The sequence below is a fragment of the Oryzias latipes genome, chromosome 16 (genome assembly GCF_002234675.1).
Source record: "Oryzias latipes chromosome 16, ASM223467v1".
Classification (NCBI taxonomy): Eukaryota; Metazoa; Chordata; class Actinopteri; order Beloniformes; family Adrianichthyidae; genus Oryzias; species Oryzias latipes.
This window is the reverse complement of record NC_019874.2, coordinates 22,838,209-22,856,333: the sequence shown is the minus strand read 5'-3', so window position 1 is coordinate 22,856,333 and position 18,125 is coordinate 22,838,209. Positions and strand designations below refer to the sequence as shown.

General features: G+C 39.4%; 2 protein-coding genes and 1 long non-coding RNA gene across 6 annotated transcripts; 1 reads left to right on the top strand and 2 right to left on the bottom strand.

Moving 5' to 3' along the window:
- Positions 1 to 507: 507 nt before the first annotated feature.
- LOC111948913 lies at positions 508 to 1,248 on the bottom strand. 3 transcript variants are annotated; one of them, XR_002874874.1, is made up of 4 exons: positions 1,138 to 1,248; positions 974 to 1,074; positions 787 to 888; positions 508 to 720 (listed from the first exon to the last, which is right to left on the bottom strand). It is a non-coding gene; the product is annotated as an uncharacterized LOC111948913 (long non-coding RNA). The 3 variants fall into 3 exon arrangements; XR_002874875.1 differs by having other exon boundaries at positions 508 to 733; positions 1,138 to 1,240; XR_002874876.1 differs by having other exon boundaries at positions 1,016 to 1,074; positions 1,138 to 1,230.
- A 688-nt stretch (positions 1,249 to 1,936) lies between these two features.
- yrdc (yrdC N6-threonylcarbamoyltransferase domain containing) lies at positions 1,937 to 5,112 on the top strand. Of its 2 annotated transcripts, none has more exons than XM_011485623.3 (6): positions 1,937 to 2,204; positions 2,624 to 2,825; positions 3,325 to 3,439; positions 3,505 to 3,624; positions 3,699 to 3,829; positions 4,101 to 5,112. In XM_011485623.3, exons 1-6 carry the CDS (start codon positions 2,042 to 2,044, stop codon positions 4,168 to 4,170), a joined length of 801 nt encoding a protein of 266 aa, XP_011483925.1. In that variant the 5' UTR covers positions 1,937 to 2,041; the 3' UTR covers positions 4,171 to 5,112. The 2 variants fall into 2 exon arrangements, with proteins under 2 accessions (XP_011483925.1, XP_004078322.1); XM_004078274.4 differs by having other exon boundaries at positions 1,939 to 2,204; positions 2,627 to 2,825; positions 4,101 to 4,824.
- A 492-nt stretch (positions 5,113 to 5,604) lies between these two features.
- On the bottom strand, positions 5,605 to 16,472 carry maneal (mannosidase endo-alpha like). The gene is made up of 4 exons (XM_004078273.4): positions 15,588 to 16,472; positions 14,379 to 14,488; positions 9,392 to 9,468; positions 5,605 to 7,105 (listed from the first exon to the last, which is right to left on the bottom strand). The coding sequence occupies exons 1-4, from the start codon at positions 16,093 to 16,095 to the stop codon at positions 6,469 to 6,471; spliced, it is 1,332 nt and encodes a 443-aa protein (XP_004078321.1). The 5' UTR covers positions 16,096 to 16,472; the 3' UTR covers positions 5,605 to 6,468.
- Between the last annotated feature and the right edge of the window lie 1,653 nt (positions 16,473 to 18,125).

The following is an 18,125-nucleotide window of genomic DNA, read 5'->3' as shown; positions in this document are numbered from 1 at the left end:
TTCCTCCGATAGTTGATGCTGGAGTTTGGTGAATCTGGACTGAAGTGCTACTTCCATAGAAACATTGCGCCATATTGATCCTTTTTCACAGTTTTTGCCTCAGAGGTTGTAACGGGTTCAAGAGAGTCAACCAGTTTTGTTTTTGTGATGAAGTGCTTTGTGAATGGTTCTGTTTTAGGAATTGATGTAGACCGCTCTTTGTCATAGAGCTTATGGGTAAACATAGTTTGTACTCACTTTGTAATCCTTGCAGCCTTTCACTTTTTGGCTTTTGACATTTTTTCTCTACTTTAACCTTAAAATTTAGAGAAAAATAAGTTATATTGCCAATTATTTTAATTGTTTTTTTTTTGTATTGCATGTCACACAGTGACATTTATTTGGAAGCATTAGATCACAAAGTAAAGCAGAAACAAACCAAGTTTTGCTTATTTTCTCCCCAAAACAGGCAGCAAACATGGAAAACCACATGCTTCCAAAGGAATGTTTAAAGCCCAAAGACAGACGGATGGTCCAGGATTTGTATTTTCAAAAGAATGTACAATGTTCAACTGTTGGCTTAAATGCTTGTTTCATATTGAATAATGACTTGACAGCAATATACTAATAAATAAAACCTTATTCCCATCACTGAAATCAGCTTCATAGTGGTGTTGCAGTTTATTCAAGTTCATGTTTAGGAGTGTGGGGGTCCTCGGATCCTTGCTGAAGACGTTTTTTCTGTAAGAGAACCCTGGATTTACTCAAAAATATCCCTTAAAAAAAATTCAGACGTGTGTGACTCACCGCCAAAACATCGTAAAGGTCGTGCAGGTCATTCAGAGCCGACGAGCAAAGGCTTATGTTTTCGGAAAGAATGGCCAGCCTGTCATCGAGGTTCTTTATAGTCTGCACATAAAAACATACATACATACATACATACATACATACATACATATATATATATATATATATATATATAAAACATTTTTGCCTTAAAACAGCATTTACAGCCAGACTTCAAAGTTTTGTGAACCTCTTGGAACGGATAGTCGCTCTTTTCGGGTGCCTGAGTGTCTCCATCCTCGGACAAAACTAAAAATAAAATAAATAAATCAACATTGACAACAAAAACACAATTGTTTTGTTATCTACTACCTTTATCAGACTCTACAGCTGTCGACATCTTTAAGCTCCTACGTTATTTCAACAGGGTCTTCTGCATTTAAAACTGCGGCCAGGTGTTTTCAATGTAATTAGGGGCCCGATATGTAAAAAAAAAAAAAGACCAGAAAAGATGGTGTTTCACAGTTGACATATTTTTTCTAATAGCTGAAATTTTTGTTTAAGCTGCCAAAAAAATATTATTTAAATATCAAAATTTTGTCTATTTCTTTTCCCTGAGGTAGATAAAATTAAATAGGCCTATATATAATTGTTTTGTAAGTAAATCATATGTATTATTATTATTATTACATTTCCTTTATGTTATTATTATTATTATTATTATTATTATTATTATTATTATTACATTTCCTTTATTTTATACATTTAAAATAATTTATTGTCTTTTATAGCTATTTTTAATTTTCATCTGCCTTGAGAAAAACTGAACTTATTTGTCAGTGTATTTGAGAAAATGACAATATATATTTAAATATTTGTATTAATTGGCTGAGTTTAAAAAAATTAATAAAATAAAAATAAATTGTGGCTTCTGATACAAGATTTATTTTGCTTGTATATTAATAAAACACAAGTTACTAGAATAGAATAGAATAGAATTTTATTACAGGTCCATGGTGTACATGTCCAAATGTACACCATAAAAAATGAAATATACATAAGAGTTGAAATACAAGTGAAACACAAAATACAAACTTAAAACTTTCCACTTCAAAAAAATAAATAAAAATAAATCTTAACGTGGGTTGCTGTCTCTTTAAGAGAAGTGACGTCATCGTTGTGGGTGGAACCCGGAAGTCATTCAGCTCATCAGGATACTAGTACAACATGCTGTCCTAGAGTATGCGTCCAAATCAGCTGCATTAAAGTAGATTCTATGATTTCTGTCCGCTGCGTTGCATCTGAGTTAGCTAAAGTCAGAGGCTCGTGCAGACTAGCGGCAGCAAACATGTGCAAAGAACTCAAGACTAAAATGCTGCGTCTGATGCCGCCGAGCTCCAACGGGCCAACGATAAATGAGGAGGATCATGATCGGACAGGTACTGATGGGTTCGAGAGCCAAGAGTTGTTCAGCGAGATAGTGCTTTAAAATGCGCCTCTTTGTTAATATATTCATTTGAAATCACTAATAATATAATACATAAACACATTGAAGTGTGTTGCATCAGATTGACACACACACAGCTGCTCTAAGTTAACAGCTATTGATATTATTAGTCAGAAAATGTTGTTTTCTGTGGGATTATTTTATATAGTTTTGAATTAGAAGGTTAAAATTCTAGGACAGTTACCATCCCATTTTTTTTGGGATGATAACTGTCCTAGAATTTCTTGTAAGAAATTCCTGAATTCTTACTGGATCACAACCATTGTCTGTATATATTCTGTTTTTTTATTTGCATGCTGTTTTATGGAAAGTTTTCTCTGTTTTTATTCATTTTTTTTCCCTCTTCCTAAGCAGATGACAGTGATGAGGTCCTGAAGTGTACAGTGAAGGCTCTCCAAGATGGTCACATTGTTGCTGTGCCAACTGATACCATCTATGGTCTGGCATGTCTGGCTCAAAACTCTGAGGCAGTCCGAAAGATTTACGCCGTGAAGGGGCGTAATGGACAAAAACCGCTGGCCATCTGTGTCAGAGAAATTCAGGACATCTACAAGTAAGTGATTTCTCTTATTTGACTCTTTTCACATCTGAAAGGTTGATTTCCATCACTTAAGTGTGATTTTGTAATGCAGATCATGCGTTGTGATTAGTACTTTGTTGACTTTAGTCTTTTAAATTGTTAAAGTTAATATTTTTTGTTTATTTATTAGCTATATTTTTTTAATCAAAATAAGCTCATCGGTGCATGTTTAGATGATAGATGATGTTAATATTAATATAAATATTATGTATTTATTTTATTTGCTGTTTTTGCCTTTAGGAATACAAAGTTCTACAGCCCAGCACATAAGAGTTGCTTATTTATTGGTAGAAAACATAAGATTTGCATTTGAATTTAGCCTTTTTTGCACATTTTTCCTTTTAAAAAACACAAACTATTATAGGGTTTATTTCATTTAGTCCTTCTTTGCATCATCATGACACCTGCATGGGGGCTTTTCAGATGGTGATAGAAATCCCCACTGATCCATTTGCTGCTGTCTCCGTGACAGATATTGTAAGGTGGAGGTAAAGAAGGAGCTGCTGGGTGACCTTCTGCCTGGTCCTGTCACTCTGGTATTCAAGCGATCAGAGACACTAAACCCCGCTCTCAACCCCTTCACTTCTGTAAGTCGACTTCCTCACTTGTCAAAACAGTTTTGCCGTCCTTCACCCGTCCGTGTGCTTCTCAGCTCGTAGGCGTCCGTATTCCCAATCATGGCTTCATGAGGCGCCTGTGTCAGATGTGTGAGGAACCACTCGCGCTCACCAGCGCCAACGTCAGCTCTCATACCAGCACAGTGGAAGTACACGTAAGTGTCAGGAAACAAAAGCCCTATTTAACAAAGACACGATGTGTTGACTTCTGTTCATCGTCCTGCTGAAGGAGTTTCAGGAACTCTGGCCTCACGTAGCCGTGGTGGTGGACGGTGGGCCCATAGGGGACCAAAGCCGCCTTGGATCAACAGTGGTTGATCTCTCGGTGTGTAACAAATATCGCATCATCAGACCAGGCTGGTGAGTTCACCACAATCCTCCTGAGGATAAATTTAGGTCACCCAATATTATTTATGTCAAACTGTTGTCACATCATTTACATTTTAATGGAATACATTTAATGTGGCAAACCATATTCAAATAATAAAATCAAGTGTTTCAATTATCAGCTAACTGTAACCAAAATTGAATAGAATAAAATACTTTTTAGGCTCATTTTGGCCAAAAATGTATTTGCTCTGCAGCACAGTTGGTACATTAAACAAGAAAATGCCCCAAATTCTGTTTGCAGTGCCCTTTCTGTTACACTTGATGTGCTGGAGCGCAAATATGGACTGTCAGAGGACTTGGGGGAAGAATGACCTTTAAACCCTCCACACTTCACAGCACAGCTGAGACGCACAACCAGCTCTGGCTTCAGCATACTCGGCCAAGAATCTGAATTCATTACCGGTGTTTTATGGGAAGAACCAAAACTCAGGGAGATGCTAAGTCTTTAATCAGTTCTTTTTTTTTTCTTTGAGTAGCCATTTGACATTTTTAAATGCAGGAGTTTCAGATGTTTTAGTTCAACTAGGTCAGCAGCTGAGTTTCTTTAAGGTAAGGCCGACTTATCCAACAAAATGTTTTGAGTCTTTATTTTCACTTAATGTGATTAATGCAATGGCTGGAACCCGGTGAGCCTTTCTCCATGGCCTGAATGAACCTCGGCTGCAGTGAGCCGTGCATGCTCTTTGTTCTGTGCCACTGCTCAAACTGGTTTTTTTATTACATTTTCCATACTTTTATGTCATATATTGAGATCCTGGTAACACCTCAGAGTATTTATTTCATATGTGCAGATATTTCATTTAACTCTGCTTAAAGTGTTTGATAAAAGCTGGATTAATAGATTGTAAATCTGTATAATCGCATTAAATCCTTTATGGTGCCATTGAAACTTTCTTTTTTTTTAGAAATGTCTGTATGGATTATTGACTGAGTATGAAATAAAGAAAAGGAAATTTCTAATCAAACACAGATACATCGAAAGAACTTTTAATAAAAAAAACAAATGCTAAATCTAATCCGTTAGGTAAGTCAAGCCAGTTTCATTTGAATTTTAAGCAGCAAAAGCAGACTTGATTATTTATTTAGTTCCGTATTTGTAGAACTTTGTGTTCAACATGGCTGCTTTGAAAATGATCAAATCCACAGCATGGAAGTGATAAAATGTTTAAATTCCAACTGCTTAACATGGATTTACCTGCTTTAAACAGTTTAAATAAGATGTAACTGTTTAAATAAAATAGATTTATGTCTTCCTTTTGAGGCAAAGGGCTTTGGTTTGCACCAATAGGGGTTAAAAATAGTTTCATGCACAGCTTTTCAGGCCCTTTTGCGAAACTGAGAATCTCTTCTTCTGCACCAAAACCTGAACAAAGCCAGTGACTCACCATCTTCTGCAGAGCGCTGCTGCAGTCTGACCTCTTTATTAGAGTCTTTTGCTGTCAAACATGAACCGTAGTGGTTTCGGTCTTTGACAGCAGTGATCCTTAACTTGCCATCTCTCCATGTACGCAGTGGATGCTTGCTTGTCTCTTCCTGTTAGGCCTGTGATGGACCGGCAGCATGTTCAGGCTGCACACACTGTTCCTGCCAGCGTTGGCTGTGAAAGAGTGCAGCCTCGTGAGATTCTCCACAGAGTAAAAGAGAGGAAATCCAAGGCCGTTAAATGAAGTTTATCTAGAGTTTAGAAACGTCTTTTGTCAATCAGGCATGTGATGTAACAGCAAAGGTATCAAACCACTTATCCCTCTTTTTAGAAAAAGTTTATTTTAGTTTTTTCTTTTCAGATCAGAGTCCACCACATTTGAATAAGTAAAGCATTTGATTTAAAGGTAATGATAGAGAATTTTTGTTGTTTAAAGACTTGTATCTTAAACTTGTGTCTTCATTCTTAAATTTTTAATCAGAAATCAAACTAAATCTTCCTGCTCCGCTCCATTCTGATCAATTCATTTGCAGACAAATAGATCCAGGTACGTCTTTGTTTTCCTCATCTGATCTGGAATCTCGATCAAAACTGTACGGCTGGACAGCTCCAACACTGCCCGCCATTTTGATTGTCCCGGTAATGTTAGGTTAGGAGTATGAGGGGCTGTAAATTAGTGATAGAGCATGTAAATGGAGACCTATTAAAAAACAATGAGGGGAAGGGGGGGTGGGGTTGCTTCGGGCTAAAGGTCAACTCAGAGGTGAAAATTCTGATGAACTACTGCCGCTCTGCAGAAACTACGTCCTAGACAACTACACAGGTTTGGGAATTTGGGCTAAAAATGTCATAAACATGATTTAAAAACCACTAAGAAAGCTTTTGTAATAGATCCATTGCTGATCAGAGTGGGTCTTTAAAAAAATATGAAGGGGAATTTTAACTGCCCTCACCATGACCTCACTTTGGGAGGAGGAAATAATATTTTAGCTCAGTTTGATATAGTTGTCATGGAAGAAAAAACAACACTTTTCTGATCAGCTCTTTTCATCAACTCGCCAACACTTATGACGTTTCCATTTAATGATGACAGGACTGATTTTCCCAAAGACTCAACATCCTGTTATGTTCTTGAAGAGCAGTCCTGCTCTCTCTTGGTTTCATCCAGAGCATGCTGTTTAAATGTTTAAATGAGCCACTGCTGCTTCTCCTTGTTGAACTGCTCAGCCCAGCGGCGGGTCAGCTCCAGGTAGTGATCAGGTCCGTGCGGCTGATAGTCCAAGTACACGCGGGTCACTGTCTTTTTGGGCACAGCCCTCTCTATCTGCGTCCCTTCGTGCCATTCGTTAAAAGACGTTATGGTGACGATCTCCGGCCGCACGTTGAGCGCTGCCTGCAGGGCCGTCTCGTAGTAGCGGCCGTTCACCCTGTTGCGAGTGTTGTGGTTGTTCCACGGCCGAATGCTCGTGTCAATGTACCCGGGTCCCACGCTTGGGATGAAGAGAAGGTTGTTCCCGTCGCAGAAGGCCTTGACGGCCTTCCAGTTCTGGTGAGAGGAGCCGAAGGAGAAGCCGTTGGAGGCAAAGTAGGAGTACATGCCGTCAAAACCGCCTGCAAGGATGTCGTGTTTGTGACGCTCCTCCACGATCAGAGCAATGAAGATGGAGTCGTAGGCGGAGCTGCGGATGCTGTGGGAGCCGGTGGGAGTCAGGAGTTCAGACCAGGCTTCTGGTGGAGTCAGGTAGGAGTCATAGATGTAGAACAGAGGAAGACTCTTCCCTGTGCTGGTAGTAAATCTGAACATGGCCCCGTGCTCACCGTACCTTAAAAGAAATAAAAAAGTAAACCACTTTACTGAATTAAGACAGGAAGATGAATCTGTCAGCAGAAAATAATTTGTCACAAATGACCTTCATTTATTATATTTAATTAAACGTTTTACATGGTTTAAACTCTTCTAACCTTGATGTTTTGAGAGAAATCTAATGTTTTTGTCATTTAAAATATTTAAATTAAGGCCTAATTTATAAAAGTCTGCCAGATATTTTTTTCTAGTTTATACAAAAATATCTTTGTAGAAACTATCTTTAGATTTAGGAAATGTTTTCCAAAGTTAATGTGCATTTTTGAATTGGAAAAAATTTGTAAATCGATGTAGATAAGTACAATCTGTTACCATTCGCCAAAACAGTCTGAATCAGGTAAAAATCAAAGTTTTTCCATAAAGATTAAACTAAAGCATTTAAACTTCCATTCATCTTCAGCACCGGCTTAATGTCCTTTGAGGTCACGGGGCTCCTCAAGCCGAACCAGCTACTGTTGGGCAGGATACACCTGGAGCAGGTCACCAGTCTGTTGCAGGGCCACACACTCACACTCCCATGCACACCTAAGTGCAAGTTAAAAACACTAATTAAGCTATAAAGCATGTTTTTGTTTTTGGACTGTGGGAGAAAACGGGAGGGCCCAGAAGGAAGCCCACACATTCACAAAGAGAACATGCAGAAAGGCTGGGATTTGAACCAGGGCCTTCTCACTGAGGTCAGCGTGCTAACCACTGCGCCACCATGCAGCCAAATGTCCTACAATTGTAACTTGTGTGGTGATAGAAACTTCTTCCATGCAAAAAGAGAAACTCTGTCTTGCTTTAATATTTAAAGCTGTCTTTTTATATGTATTTTATGATGCAGATGCAGAACATGACAGAGTGTATATTTTGTAAATAAAACCAATAGGTCAAACGTATGTTTCACTCGTGTTCAGATTTTTTCATATATGGTACAAATCTTTTTGGTTGTGTCCGAATTCCTTCACTGCTCTCTACTTAGTGTACTATATAGTGCGTTCGCCGTTTTGCCATTGTCTGAATCTACAATTAAAAAACCCGGTGCCTTGGAAATTTCCCACAAATCTGGGAGAAAAACCAGCATGCATCAATGCTCACTAGAATGGCAAATATAAACCACAGTGCATTACATTAAAACAAGTTTTATAAACAATCCATGTTTTCATCATCACAACACAGTGGATTTATAAAGAATTGTCGTAAAATGCTCATATTTATTAGGTTTTTATTTTGTGAAATTGGTGACGTCATTTTAGCCGTTAAAAAAAAAAAAAGAAGTAGTGTGCATGGTTTCTGAATGCTTTTAAAATCCAGGGCAAGATAGTCCTGCTCAATATCGTTTTTGTTTTTAGGGGTTAGGGTGGGAATTCAGACAAAGCCAAAGAAAAGAAAAAAAAGCAGAACAAATGTTTTCTGAATTCAAATTTTTACAAGTAGCACACAAATTGAGGGCCTCTTGTGTTGGACACATGTTACAATAGAAGGTTATGAATCATTAAACATGTTAGATGTATATTTGTATAAACCCTCTTTGTGTTTGAGCTTTATATTTGGTTTCATTGTAAGCAGGTTTTATCTCCACACATGCAGGTTGATTTCTTGTGCGTTATCACACAACTGGGGGAGTTTAGCCTGTTCTCCAAAGTGTCTGACCTGCTTACTCTTAGAGGATGGGTGAGCTGTGGGTGTGGGGAGCATGGCATCTCCCATGAGGCACTTGGTTTAGCCTCCCCATCTAACCCTGGTTGCTGGGTATTCAGCAGACGGGGAGACATATGGCTCCTGCTTTTGGGGAGTCATTCTCCCAGTCCCAGGGTGGGTGGAGATTCTTCCTGGTTAAAACATTTATCAGAATTTAAGTGGCTCTAAATCCAGATCTGGGCGAGTCATGGATTTTCATGGAAGGGCTGTTGACCTCTTATGGATTAAATGAAAAACAAAAACAAGATGGAAAAAAATGCAGACACCAAAATCATCATTTCCTCTTCTTAGCTGAAACCAAATGAAGGTTTTGTTCTGTTTCAGATTTTTCAGTATTTCCCAGGTGTTTCCTTTTAGACCAACCTTGTTTCTAAAAGTAATGTAAAAATTGCTTTAACGTCAAAAGACTCATTTATAAATCATGACTTGGCCTTATATAATCAAAAATTCAACCTAAAAGTCTTTCAGTGTAACCGCATTTTTTTTTTTTCATGCAGTCTTTAATGGATTTTCCTCCAAGTTGTTGTGCAGTGATGAGGATGAGCCAGAAAGCCCATCTTACCTGTCAATGATGTACTTGATGTTGTCGTGCACGGTCAGGTCGTTTCTTCCTCTGTACGGCTGAATATGAAACGCAACCTAAAATGTTGAAACCGGTCATCAGTTTTCACATAATCAAAAATCACGATAGAAACTTGTGGATGAAAAGGCATTTGCTTCTCATGTAAAGTGCAAGTTTAATCATGAATAAAACAAATTAAAAAAAGATTATTGTGATGCTTTCAAGCCTTCCTTTTGTCTATTACGTTACTTCATTGGTTTGATGGTTAAACATTTCATATTTGAGGTTGCCCTTGAGCAAAACCATGACAACGGGCCTCTGCTTTTGTCTTGTTTACAGTTTTTCCAAAGGAAAAAATATCTTTAAAGGAAGAGATTATATTATGTTACTGATTGTGGTCACAAGCCTCCTCTGAGACACTTTCTTTGTCCTCTGGCTTGTCTGACATTAACTTCATGATTCACTTAAAAAAAAAACACACGATGACAGAAGACAGAAAGGTACAAGAATCCTAGAGTAACATGTACACAAAAGATGTTTAAGTTGAATATTTCATTGTGCAGCCAGAAAATTGAGGGACTGAATTATTCATAAACAAAGTAAACCTACAGTTTTTTGTTTTTTTTTGAAGGAATGGGCAAAAGAAAAAAATTGTTTGGGACTTTAACTAAATGGATTTACTATTGCCCTTGTCAAAATAAAATATTGATTGGCAGCATACTATAAACTCAGAGGTGGAATTTGGCAAAAGCTTAAAAACATGATTCAATTAAAATGGAGTTTTTAGTGTTTTTAACATGTTCTTGTGGCATTGTTTTGATGAAAGAGAACACGTATAAAGAAAATTAGGATTAAAATTGCATTTCTGAGTATTTCTTTATTCGAATCGTTGTGAATCAGGAGCAGATGAAAAAATGTAAAATACACTGGGCGGGCTGCTCCATTCTGATGGATCCACTTATAGATAGCTATGATTGATTGGAGAGCTCTAAAATGCTCGCCATTTTTGTCGCACTGATAGTGTTAGGTTGGGGGTGTGGGGGGCTGTAAGCTAGCGGGAGAGTGTGTAAACGGAGAGCTCTCAGCAATGGGAAGGGGAAGGGGCCAGGCTTGTTCCACCAACGGTCCAGTCCACAACTCAGGGGAACATTTTTAATGAACTACTGCTGCTCTGCAGAAACTTTGTTCTAGAAAATGACATAGTTTTTTATTTTATTTTGTCCAAAACAGCATAATCCTAATTAAAAGACAACTGGGAACACTTTAAAATGGGTTTAAAAGATGATCGGGACTTTAAGCTGCAGTCGTGCATGGATATATATCCATGCACAACTGCAGCTTAAAGTCCCGCTCCGATCATCTTGCATCACACCTGTCAATTCCAGCGTATAGATTTTGTCCATATGAGTAAATCAGCCCCTATTTGACTTGTTTCTAACTCGATGAGATCAAATGTGAAGCTGCTTTGAGGTGTTGGGTTTTTATTAGAGTATAAAGTCTTCATTATCGCCCACAGAGGCACAGACGCAAAACTGATTTGGTCTGTTATTAGGTACTTTAATAGCTCATAAGCACTCACATCAGGAGCCGTGAACAACTGCAGCATGATTTATGCTGAGCAGAGGGGAATTAAGTGCTATGTCATGCAGAAAGCACAAAGAGAAGCGAGCAAGCCAAAACAAACCTTTGTCATAATCCGATCAATTCCAACAAAGTTGGAAAGATTTCTGCCTCGCTGCCAGATCATCACTTTCCTTCAGTGGACGAACACAACAGAGGTCTATGATTTCAGATTGTATCGGGAGTGTGGCTGATGCTCTCATAGGGCACCCATGGGCTGCATTCCTCTGTGTACTTGACATGACCTACTTACACAACAGATCTTTTGCTGCCCCTCAGGGGGCAGATTGTTCAGAGGGGCAAACTGAGTCATGGGACCTGTGGTGCTCATTTCCCCTCTGCTTTCTATCCCTCTGCATGCAGCTTCCACCCTGTCCCCACAAACCGCCCCCACGTTCCCTGTGGCGGAACGGCGATTTCAACTCCAGTTGGAGCTGAGGTCAGGCAGCAGCTCTGCTGTGGAGGATCCATGTGATGAGTTCTTTAACTCTGCTGCACACAATGCTCAAGCTGTGTGTGGGAGCTGCTGAAACGCTCCTTACCTTATATAATGGAAAAAAAGTACGTGGCTTTTCTTTTGTAGTGTTGCTCAAAAAGGGGCGAGTACGTTTTTAGATGTGGTGTGGGAGCGATGCGGTGATGGAAGCTTTCAAGTTTTTCAGGCTGCACTGCAGAAGCAACCAAGAAGGTTTCTAATAAGCTCAAAAGGGCACCAACACACGTCGACTCTCATTTTTATCAAACTATGGAAAAGAGCAAAATTCTTACAAGTCTCTGGATGCATGCAGGTTTAAAAAAGTCCTGGTTTCCGCTTTAGCTTTCTTTAGTTTTTGCATAAAGTGTATTCAAAAGGCTTTTGTTTTTAAGATTCATGCAATAACAATGAAATCTGCAGCAATAATTCAAATGTAAAAATTGAATTTCTTTCAGGATGTTCAGTAAAGGGGACAAATGCAGACAAATACGGATCATATTTAATGAAGGAATATGTTTTCAAGATGGCTACACCTTACAGCAAGAAGAAGATAAATGTAGATCTGTGCAAATAAAATACAATCTAAAATTGTGAAAACTGGCAGATATTTTCCTATTAGCTTGAAAGTGATTGGCCAAATCTGCCCATAAACGTCCTTTTAATATGCTCTAAAATATTAAAATAAAATGACATTAAATTCTTTGTAGAGCTTCTCAGCTCTGTGTCAGTAACTCCATCCGTTCAGTTTTGCGTGTCTCGTCCTGACGTTCTTGTCTCGCCGTTGCAGATGTATTTGATTTCTCTGCCTCCAGCCAGAAAACAGAAGAAACGAAAGTGATATCTTATCTGACAGTCCGGCTGGAGAAACCTGCGGCTTGTTTATACAGAGGACAAGTATCTTGTTGCCTCTGGAGAGGAAAAAAAAAAAGCTGACCTTCTCTTCACAATAGGATACAAGCTCAAGCATGATAATGAGTTTGGTTCCAAAAGTGCTTTGAGATTAACCTTCATAATAACTTTGGCGACTTCTTACATAATACATGTTTACCCAAATACTGCGAGTATTTAGTCCAATAAGAAGGTCATTTGTGTCAAACATATTTCCACCAGTAAATCTTTTGTCTGGGCTTCAACATCTGCACATATCTGCATTCTTAATTTCAAAGCATCCTGGAGATTTTAAAAGAAAATAATTTGAACGTTTTTTTTTTCAATGGTTGCACATGTGCCAGAAAAGAAATGTTGAGGGAAAATGTCACCAAGCCGTCTTCTCTGCAGATAATAAAATTCTTCCCGATGCATCTTTTTACAGTATTTCTTACTGATAGACATCTACCCTGAATAGAATTACCGGTATACAAAAATCCTAATTTTCTTTAAGTAAAACTGTAACAAGCCTTAATGGGGTGTCAGTCTGCTACCACTGTGACATAGAAATAGACACTTGCCATGTGTGTCGTCTAAGTAAAGAGAATGAAGCTGTCATAAATGTCACTTTAAAAAGCACAAGTCCTAAATGCAGGCAAAGTAACGTATACCTCCACCATGTTTTACAACAGTCATTTTGGTGGTTTCTCTGAGTCCTGACAGTAAAGGCACAAAATCTTATCTCTGCTTTGATGCAAAAAGGAAAATGCAATGAGACCAAAAAACAGAGACGTCACCTTTAAGGATTTGGGCTTCTTTTTTTTTTCCTTATTAAAATTTCTCTGACCTATCTTTTAAATCAGATCCAAAATGTTTTATAAATGGATTAAATCCTCGCAGCTCTACTGCTGGAACTTCTCATCAACAACTCAACTTAATGAAAACTGTGTTTTTGGTGTTTTTAAGATGTCCTTGTTCTCATGAAGGAGGACATATGTAAAGAAAATTAAGCTCAAATTTTTATTACTGAGTATTTCCTTATTCAAATTGTTGTGAATCAGGAGCAGACGAAAAAATGCTCTTTGAATAAGAGCTTAATTTTGATGTAGAAAATATGCTGGGTGGGCCACAAGCTTCCTGCTCCAAGCTCTCAGCAGCGAGGAGAGGAAGAGGGGGCGGGGTTGCTCCGTACCAACAGTCCTGCCCACATCTCAGAGGTGAAAATTCTGATGAACTACTGCTGCTCTGCAGAAACTATCTCCTACAAAACGACGCATATTTTTTTAACTTTTGGCTAAAAACTGCATAATCATAATAAATACAACTGGGAACCTTTTGAAAATAGATCGAAAGATGATCGGAGAGGGTGTTTAAAGTCTCCTTTCACAACGTGATGGTTAAAATCTTAAACGTTTTCCTCCAAATCACCCTTATAAAAAGGTTACTTTAAACTTCAGAACATTTTTTCCTTCGGCGCCTTTGAGTAGTTTGATTCCTGTACTCATTGTTTAAGTTCCTGGATATTTGGAAATCAGAGTCTCCAAGAATTATGGCGTTTGTTGTCAACCATTCATGCATATTTACAGAAAAATTGCAATTTTCTTATAACTATTCACATTCATTACCATTTACGTCTATGACAGTTTCTATTGTTGGCTTTACCCTGTGATTAATTTTTGTGCAACCAAAAAAAAAACAAAACAGTGTGAGTTAGCAACCATCTGGCAGAGACCCACCAGCTTACCTTTACTCATATTTAACCTAAGGTTGAATTAATCCCATGGTGAACAACCTTTAACAGCTTTAGAGGTGGAATGCTAACTTTTCCATGAACAGATAAAGACTTAAATGTCTCAAATCAGAAATAAAAAGAAATCGTGCAACAAGAAGCTCGGTGTAAGCAGTACAAATATAGATCAGTGTTGCATCTCAAAGCAGATGTGATTCATTGCTCACCTTCGCGTCCCCCCCCCCCCCCCCCACTAGATTTCAGATCTCTCCCACAAAATGTGCTGTTGCTTGTACCTTGAGGTTGTGCCTGTAAGCAGCATCCAGTACAGCAGGTACCATATCCTCTGTGGGTTCCCCGTTATCATCACCGAGCCCAGGAGGATACCAGGCCAGGACCAGAACACCTAAAGAAAAAAATAGACGAAGTTCTGGTGACTATTTATTGCAATCTTTTTTATTTTATTTTAAGTTCACATAATTATAGATTTAAGTTTAGAAATATGTCTTCATTGCCTATACTGCCATAGTCTCCAGAAATTCTTAGAAATTGCTGTTTGTTTTCCATTATATACGCTGAGTTCTTCCCCTAACTTGATCAGCAAAAGATCAACTTCATCATAAATTTCATGAACCCGCTTTTTCCTATAAGCCCTGTGAGATCATCTCTCAGTATAAATCTCTAGCCCGTGTGACAACTCATAAATTGCAGCAGCCGGTTGCCTCTTTCTGGCTGAAAAATAGTTCCCCGTTAGCCTCCGCGGAGCCTGGCATCATGCAGCCGGGAATTGGCACATCAGATTTGCACTCAGAGCTAATTCATTAAACTCTTGTCTGCTTGCTGTTGGGGCCGTTAGTGCACACCACCACCCAACTGTATCAGCATGTATTAGGGACATGGCCACTGCTATCCATTTTATGCCCAGGATTAAGGACAGCAGGAAGTCAATCATTAAGTCAAGTGGAAAGTTGAGAGTTTGGCTGCCTGGCACATCTAATTAAATGGATTGTTTTAACTAAAGCAGCACTCCCGTGATCCATCTGTTAGAGCGATGGGGTTTCAGAGGATTGGATGGTCTGCTCATCATTCCGGATGGTGTACAATAACTCACTGAGCCGCAGGACTGAAACATCAGAGCCTATCAAATGTAAGGGCCTGACTTCTGCCACACTGGGCGGTTACTTGACACCCTGATTCTCTTAAACAAGCCAAAGGGAGTTATAAAAGCACAACTATTTAAATGTATTTATAATTTATAATCACTGTAAGATGTGTTTGTGAGGTGAAGCTGGTTGAACGCAGAGTGTTGAAGGAATTTGACCTCTAATTCTTTCAATCATTTCAGAATATTCATGGTGGGTTGAAGGTTGTTCTCTCGGAGCCCAGCAAGGAGCTGTCCAGTGGATGGATGGTGCTGAAACTGCTTAAAGTAGCTAGATCATTGTGAATCTGCTGTGATCGCCCCTAAAGCTCAACACTCAGCTGTTTCCTCTCCAAACGCGTACCTGCTGCTGATGCTCCGATCTGCTCCATGTGCGACTCAAGTACGTCCGGATCCCTGGAGCTGTACGGGTTCAGTTCGGGGTAGTAGCTAGAACCGATGTCCTCGGGCGGCATGTGTTTCCCTCTCGGGTAGCTGGATGCAATTTTAGGGTCCCAGTGTGGAACCAGGATGTGGTCCCAGTGGATGTACTTGCCATCCACGTGTGGACTACCGTACCAAGTGTAATAAAATATGTGAACGTCGTAAAATATGGTCCCTTCCGGGCTGAAGTTGGACAGCACGGCTTTGGTGTTGCTGCCAGGCGGGTGGGCTTGATCCGGGGAGGCGCTGGCACGAGTCACGGAGCGCCGGTCCATCCTGCCCCCCAAGATCGGGAGAAGTTCCAAACCCGGAGCCAGATCCGAGAAGCCGTCACTGGGCTTCAGGGTCCTGAGGGCCATGAGGGTCCCGAAAATGAAGAGCGTAAAGAGAAACAGAGCCACGCAGGCTCTCCTCCGGAGCCGTGCCATGATGATGATGCCAGGAGTTAAGGACGCTCAGCAGACATTAAAGATGCAGCTCTGCGCGCAAACAACTCTGAAGAGTCTCCCATTCAGGAATGTCACATCGCTGTGAGGCAGCGATACCCGGCCGGCTGCAGCCCTGACGCAGTCCTCTGAGGGGTTTTTAACTTTCTCCTGCAGCCTGCTGGAAATGCAGAATGGTGGCTGCAGCACAAACACACCTGCGCGGATCCTCACGAAAGAAGTATCCAAACACTGTAATAAAAATTTAAACAAAAAATTCTTGTTTTGTTTCACTCTCTGGATACAGCGTTCTTCACAGATCTGAATATTTCCTGAAGGATGTCCAGCGTGGGGTCAAAGCCCTCACACTTTCCTTTACACTTCATTTGAGATGCCAAAGAGGCGGGACGTCTCTATCTATCCCTCTTTTTTTCTGTTGCAGCTCAATAAAATTAGTAATTTAATTTGAGTTAAATATTTCACATTATAAAAGTTCCTGTAATTTTTTTTCGTGAAATAATGTTACTAACAAAGATTTTTTAAATATAGACAAGTTAAAATTTACTTTGACGCGACTAACAGTGCCCTCTGGTGGTCATTCTATAAAACGTCCCTTTACCATGATGCCTTCAAGTACTGACGGAAATCGTGTCTCCTCATGTGGGTTCATGTGTAGAGAAAAACCAAAGATGTCGGGTGAAAACAAGCCAATTAAACACATTTGATCAAAGGAAACAATTTCATTGCATTTAGCTTTTAACATTGGTTATTTTCAGGGATTTTAGTTTTCTGTTTACTTGTAACTTTTGCTAACATTCCAAAGCTTTGTAGAAGCACAATTCTTTGGTTGCAATTCAGTGACTGTGTGAATCTATTACCAAAAAATTAAAATAAAAAGAACTTTAGCCCTCATCTATTCATCATCTGCATCCATTCTGTATGCGCGCATACTGGAAAAGAACATATTTGATGGTCACTTATTCTGCAAATCGTTCCACTTCAAAGATTAGGTCTGTGATGGTCATCATAGAAACACTTCAACTGAGTGATGCAGTATGAAAAAACTAACTCAAACTGTGTGATTTTTAAAGAAATTATTAGTACAATTATGCAGAAAATACATATTTGGTCAATAACACAAGTTCACTTCAACAATTTGTGATGCGGTTGACAAAGGTCAAATAATTATTCCAGGTCTTTATCATGTTTGGAAACACTGTATCTGCTATTTTGGTCCATTCTTTCATGCAGATCTTCTCATGAGCTGTGATTGTTTGGGGCTGCTGCTTCAACTTTCATCTCCCCCCAGATATTTTATATCGGACTGAGGTCCCGTGACTGACTAGACCACTCCAGAACCTTGAAATGCTTTTTACATAGGTACTGCTTTGTTGCCATGGCGAAGTGTTTGGCATCACTGTCGTGCTGGAAAATCCCACCATGTTTCATTCTCAGTGCTCTCACTGATCGAAGTTTTTGCCTCACCAATCATAGCCCGTTTTTCTTACCACTCAGTCATCATGTCCACAAAGCATGATGTTTCCACCACCGTGCTTCAGTGAGAGTCTTCTTTGGATGCAACTCAGCTTTCTTCTCCTCCAAACATGGCGAGGAATGTTTCTATTAAAGAGTTGCATTTTTGTTTCATCAGATCGCGTGACATTCTACCAATCTTTTTTTGGATCATTTAATGTCATTCTGGTAAACTTTAGACGGGCTTGGGAATGTGCTGGTTTAAGCAGGAGCTCTGCAGGATTGCAATTCCTAAAAATGTATTGTGTCACTAATAGTAACCTTTGATACTGTGGTCTCAGCTCTCTCAAGGTCATTGACCAGCTCTCCCATGTAGCTCTGGGCTGTTCCCTCACCATTTTCACGATCACCTGTAACCCACCAGATTAAATATTCTATGGCATCCCTGGTGGAGGGATACTGTCAGTAATCTTGTATTTCTTTCTAACAAGCTGTTTACTTAGTAGATCGGTTCATGTCAGTCTTCTTCAAGCATACAATCGTGACCCTTATGTCCTTTG

Bases quoted from the DNA above. Each gene is read 5' to 3' on its own strand.
- maneal (XM_004078273.4), bottom strand. From the start codon at position 16,095: ATGGCACGGCTCCGGAGGAGAGCCTGCGTGGCTCTGTTTCTCTTTACG. The intron at 14,489-15,587 runs GTACGCGTTTGG...TTTTTTCTTTAG, and splicing joins GATCGGAGCATCAGCAGCAG to GTGTTCTGGTCCTGGCCTGG. The intron at 9,469-14,378 runs GTACAAGCAACA...TCAACATTTTAG, and splicing joins CTTACAGGCACAACCTCAAG to GTTGCGTTTCATATTCAGCC.
- yrdc (XM_011485623.3), top strand. From the start codon at position 2,042: ATGATTTCTGTCCGCTGCGTTGCATCTGAGTTAGCTAAAGTCAGAGGC. The intron at 2,826-3,324 runs GTAAGTGATTTC...TCTCCGTGACAG, and splicing joins GAAATTCAGGACATCTACAA to ATATTGTAAGGTGGAGGTAA. The intron at 3,625-3,698 runs GTAAGTGTCAGG...GTCCTGCTGAAG, and splicing joins CCAGCACAGTGGAAGTACAC to GAGTTTCAGGAACTCTGGCC.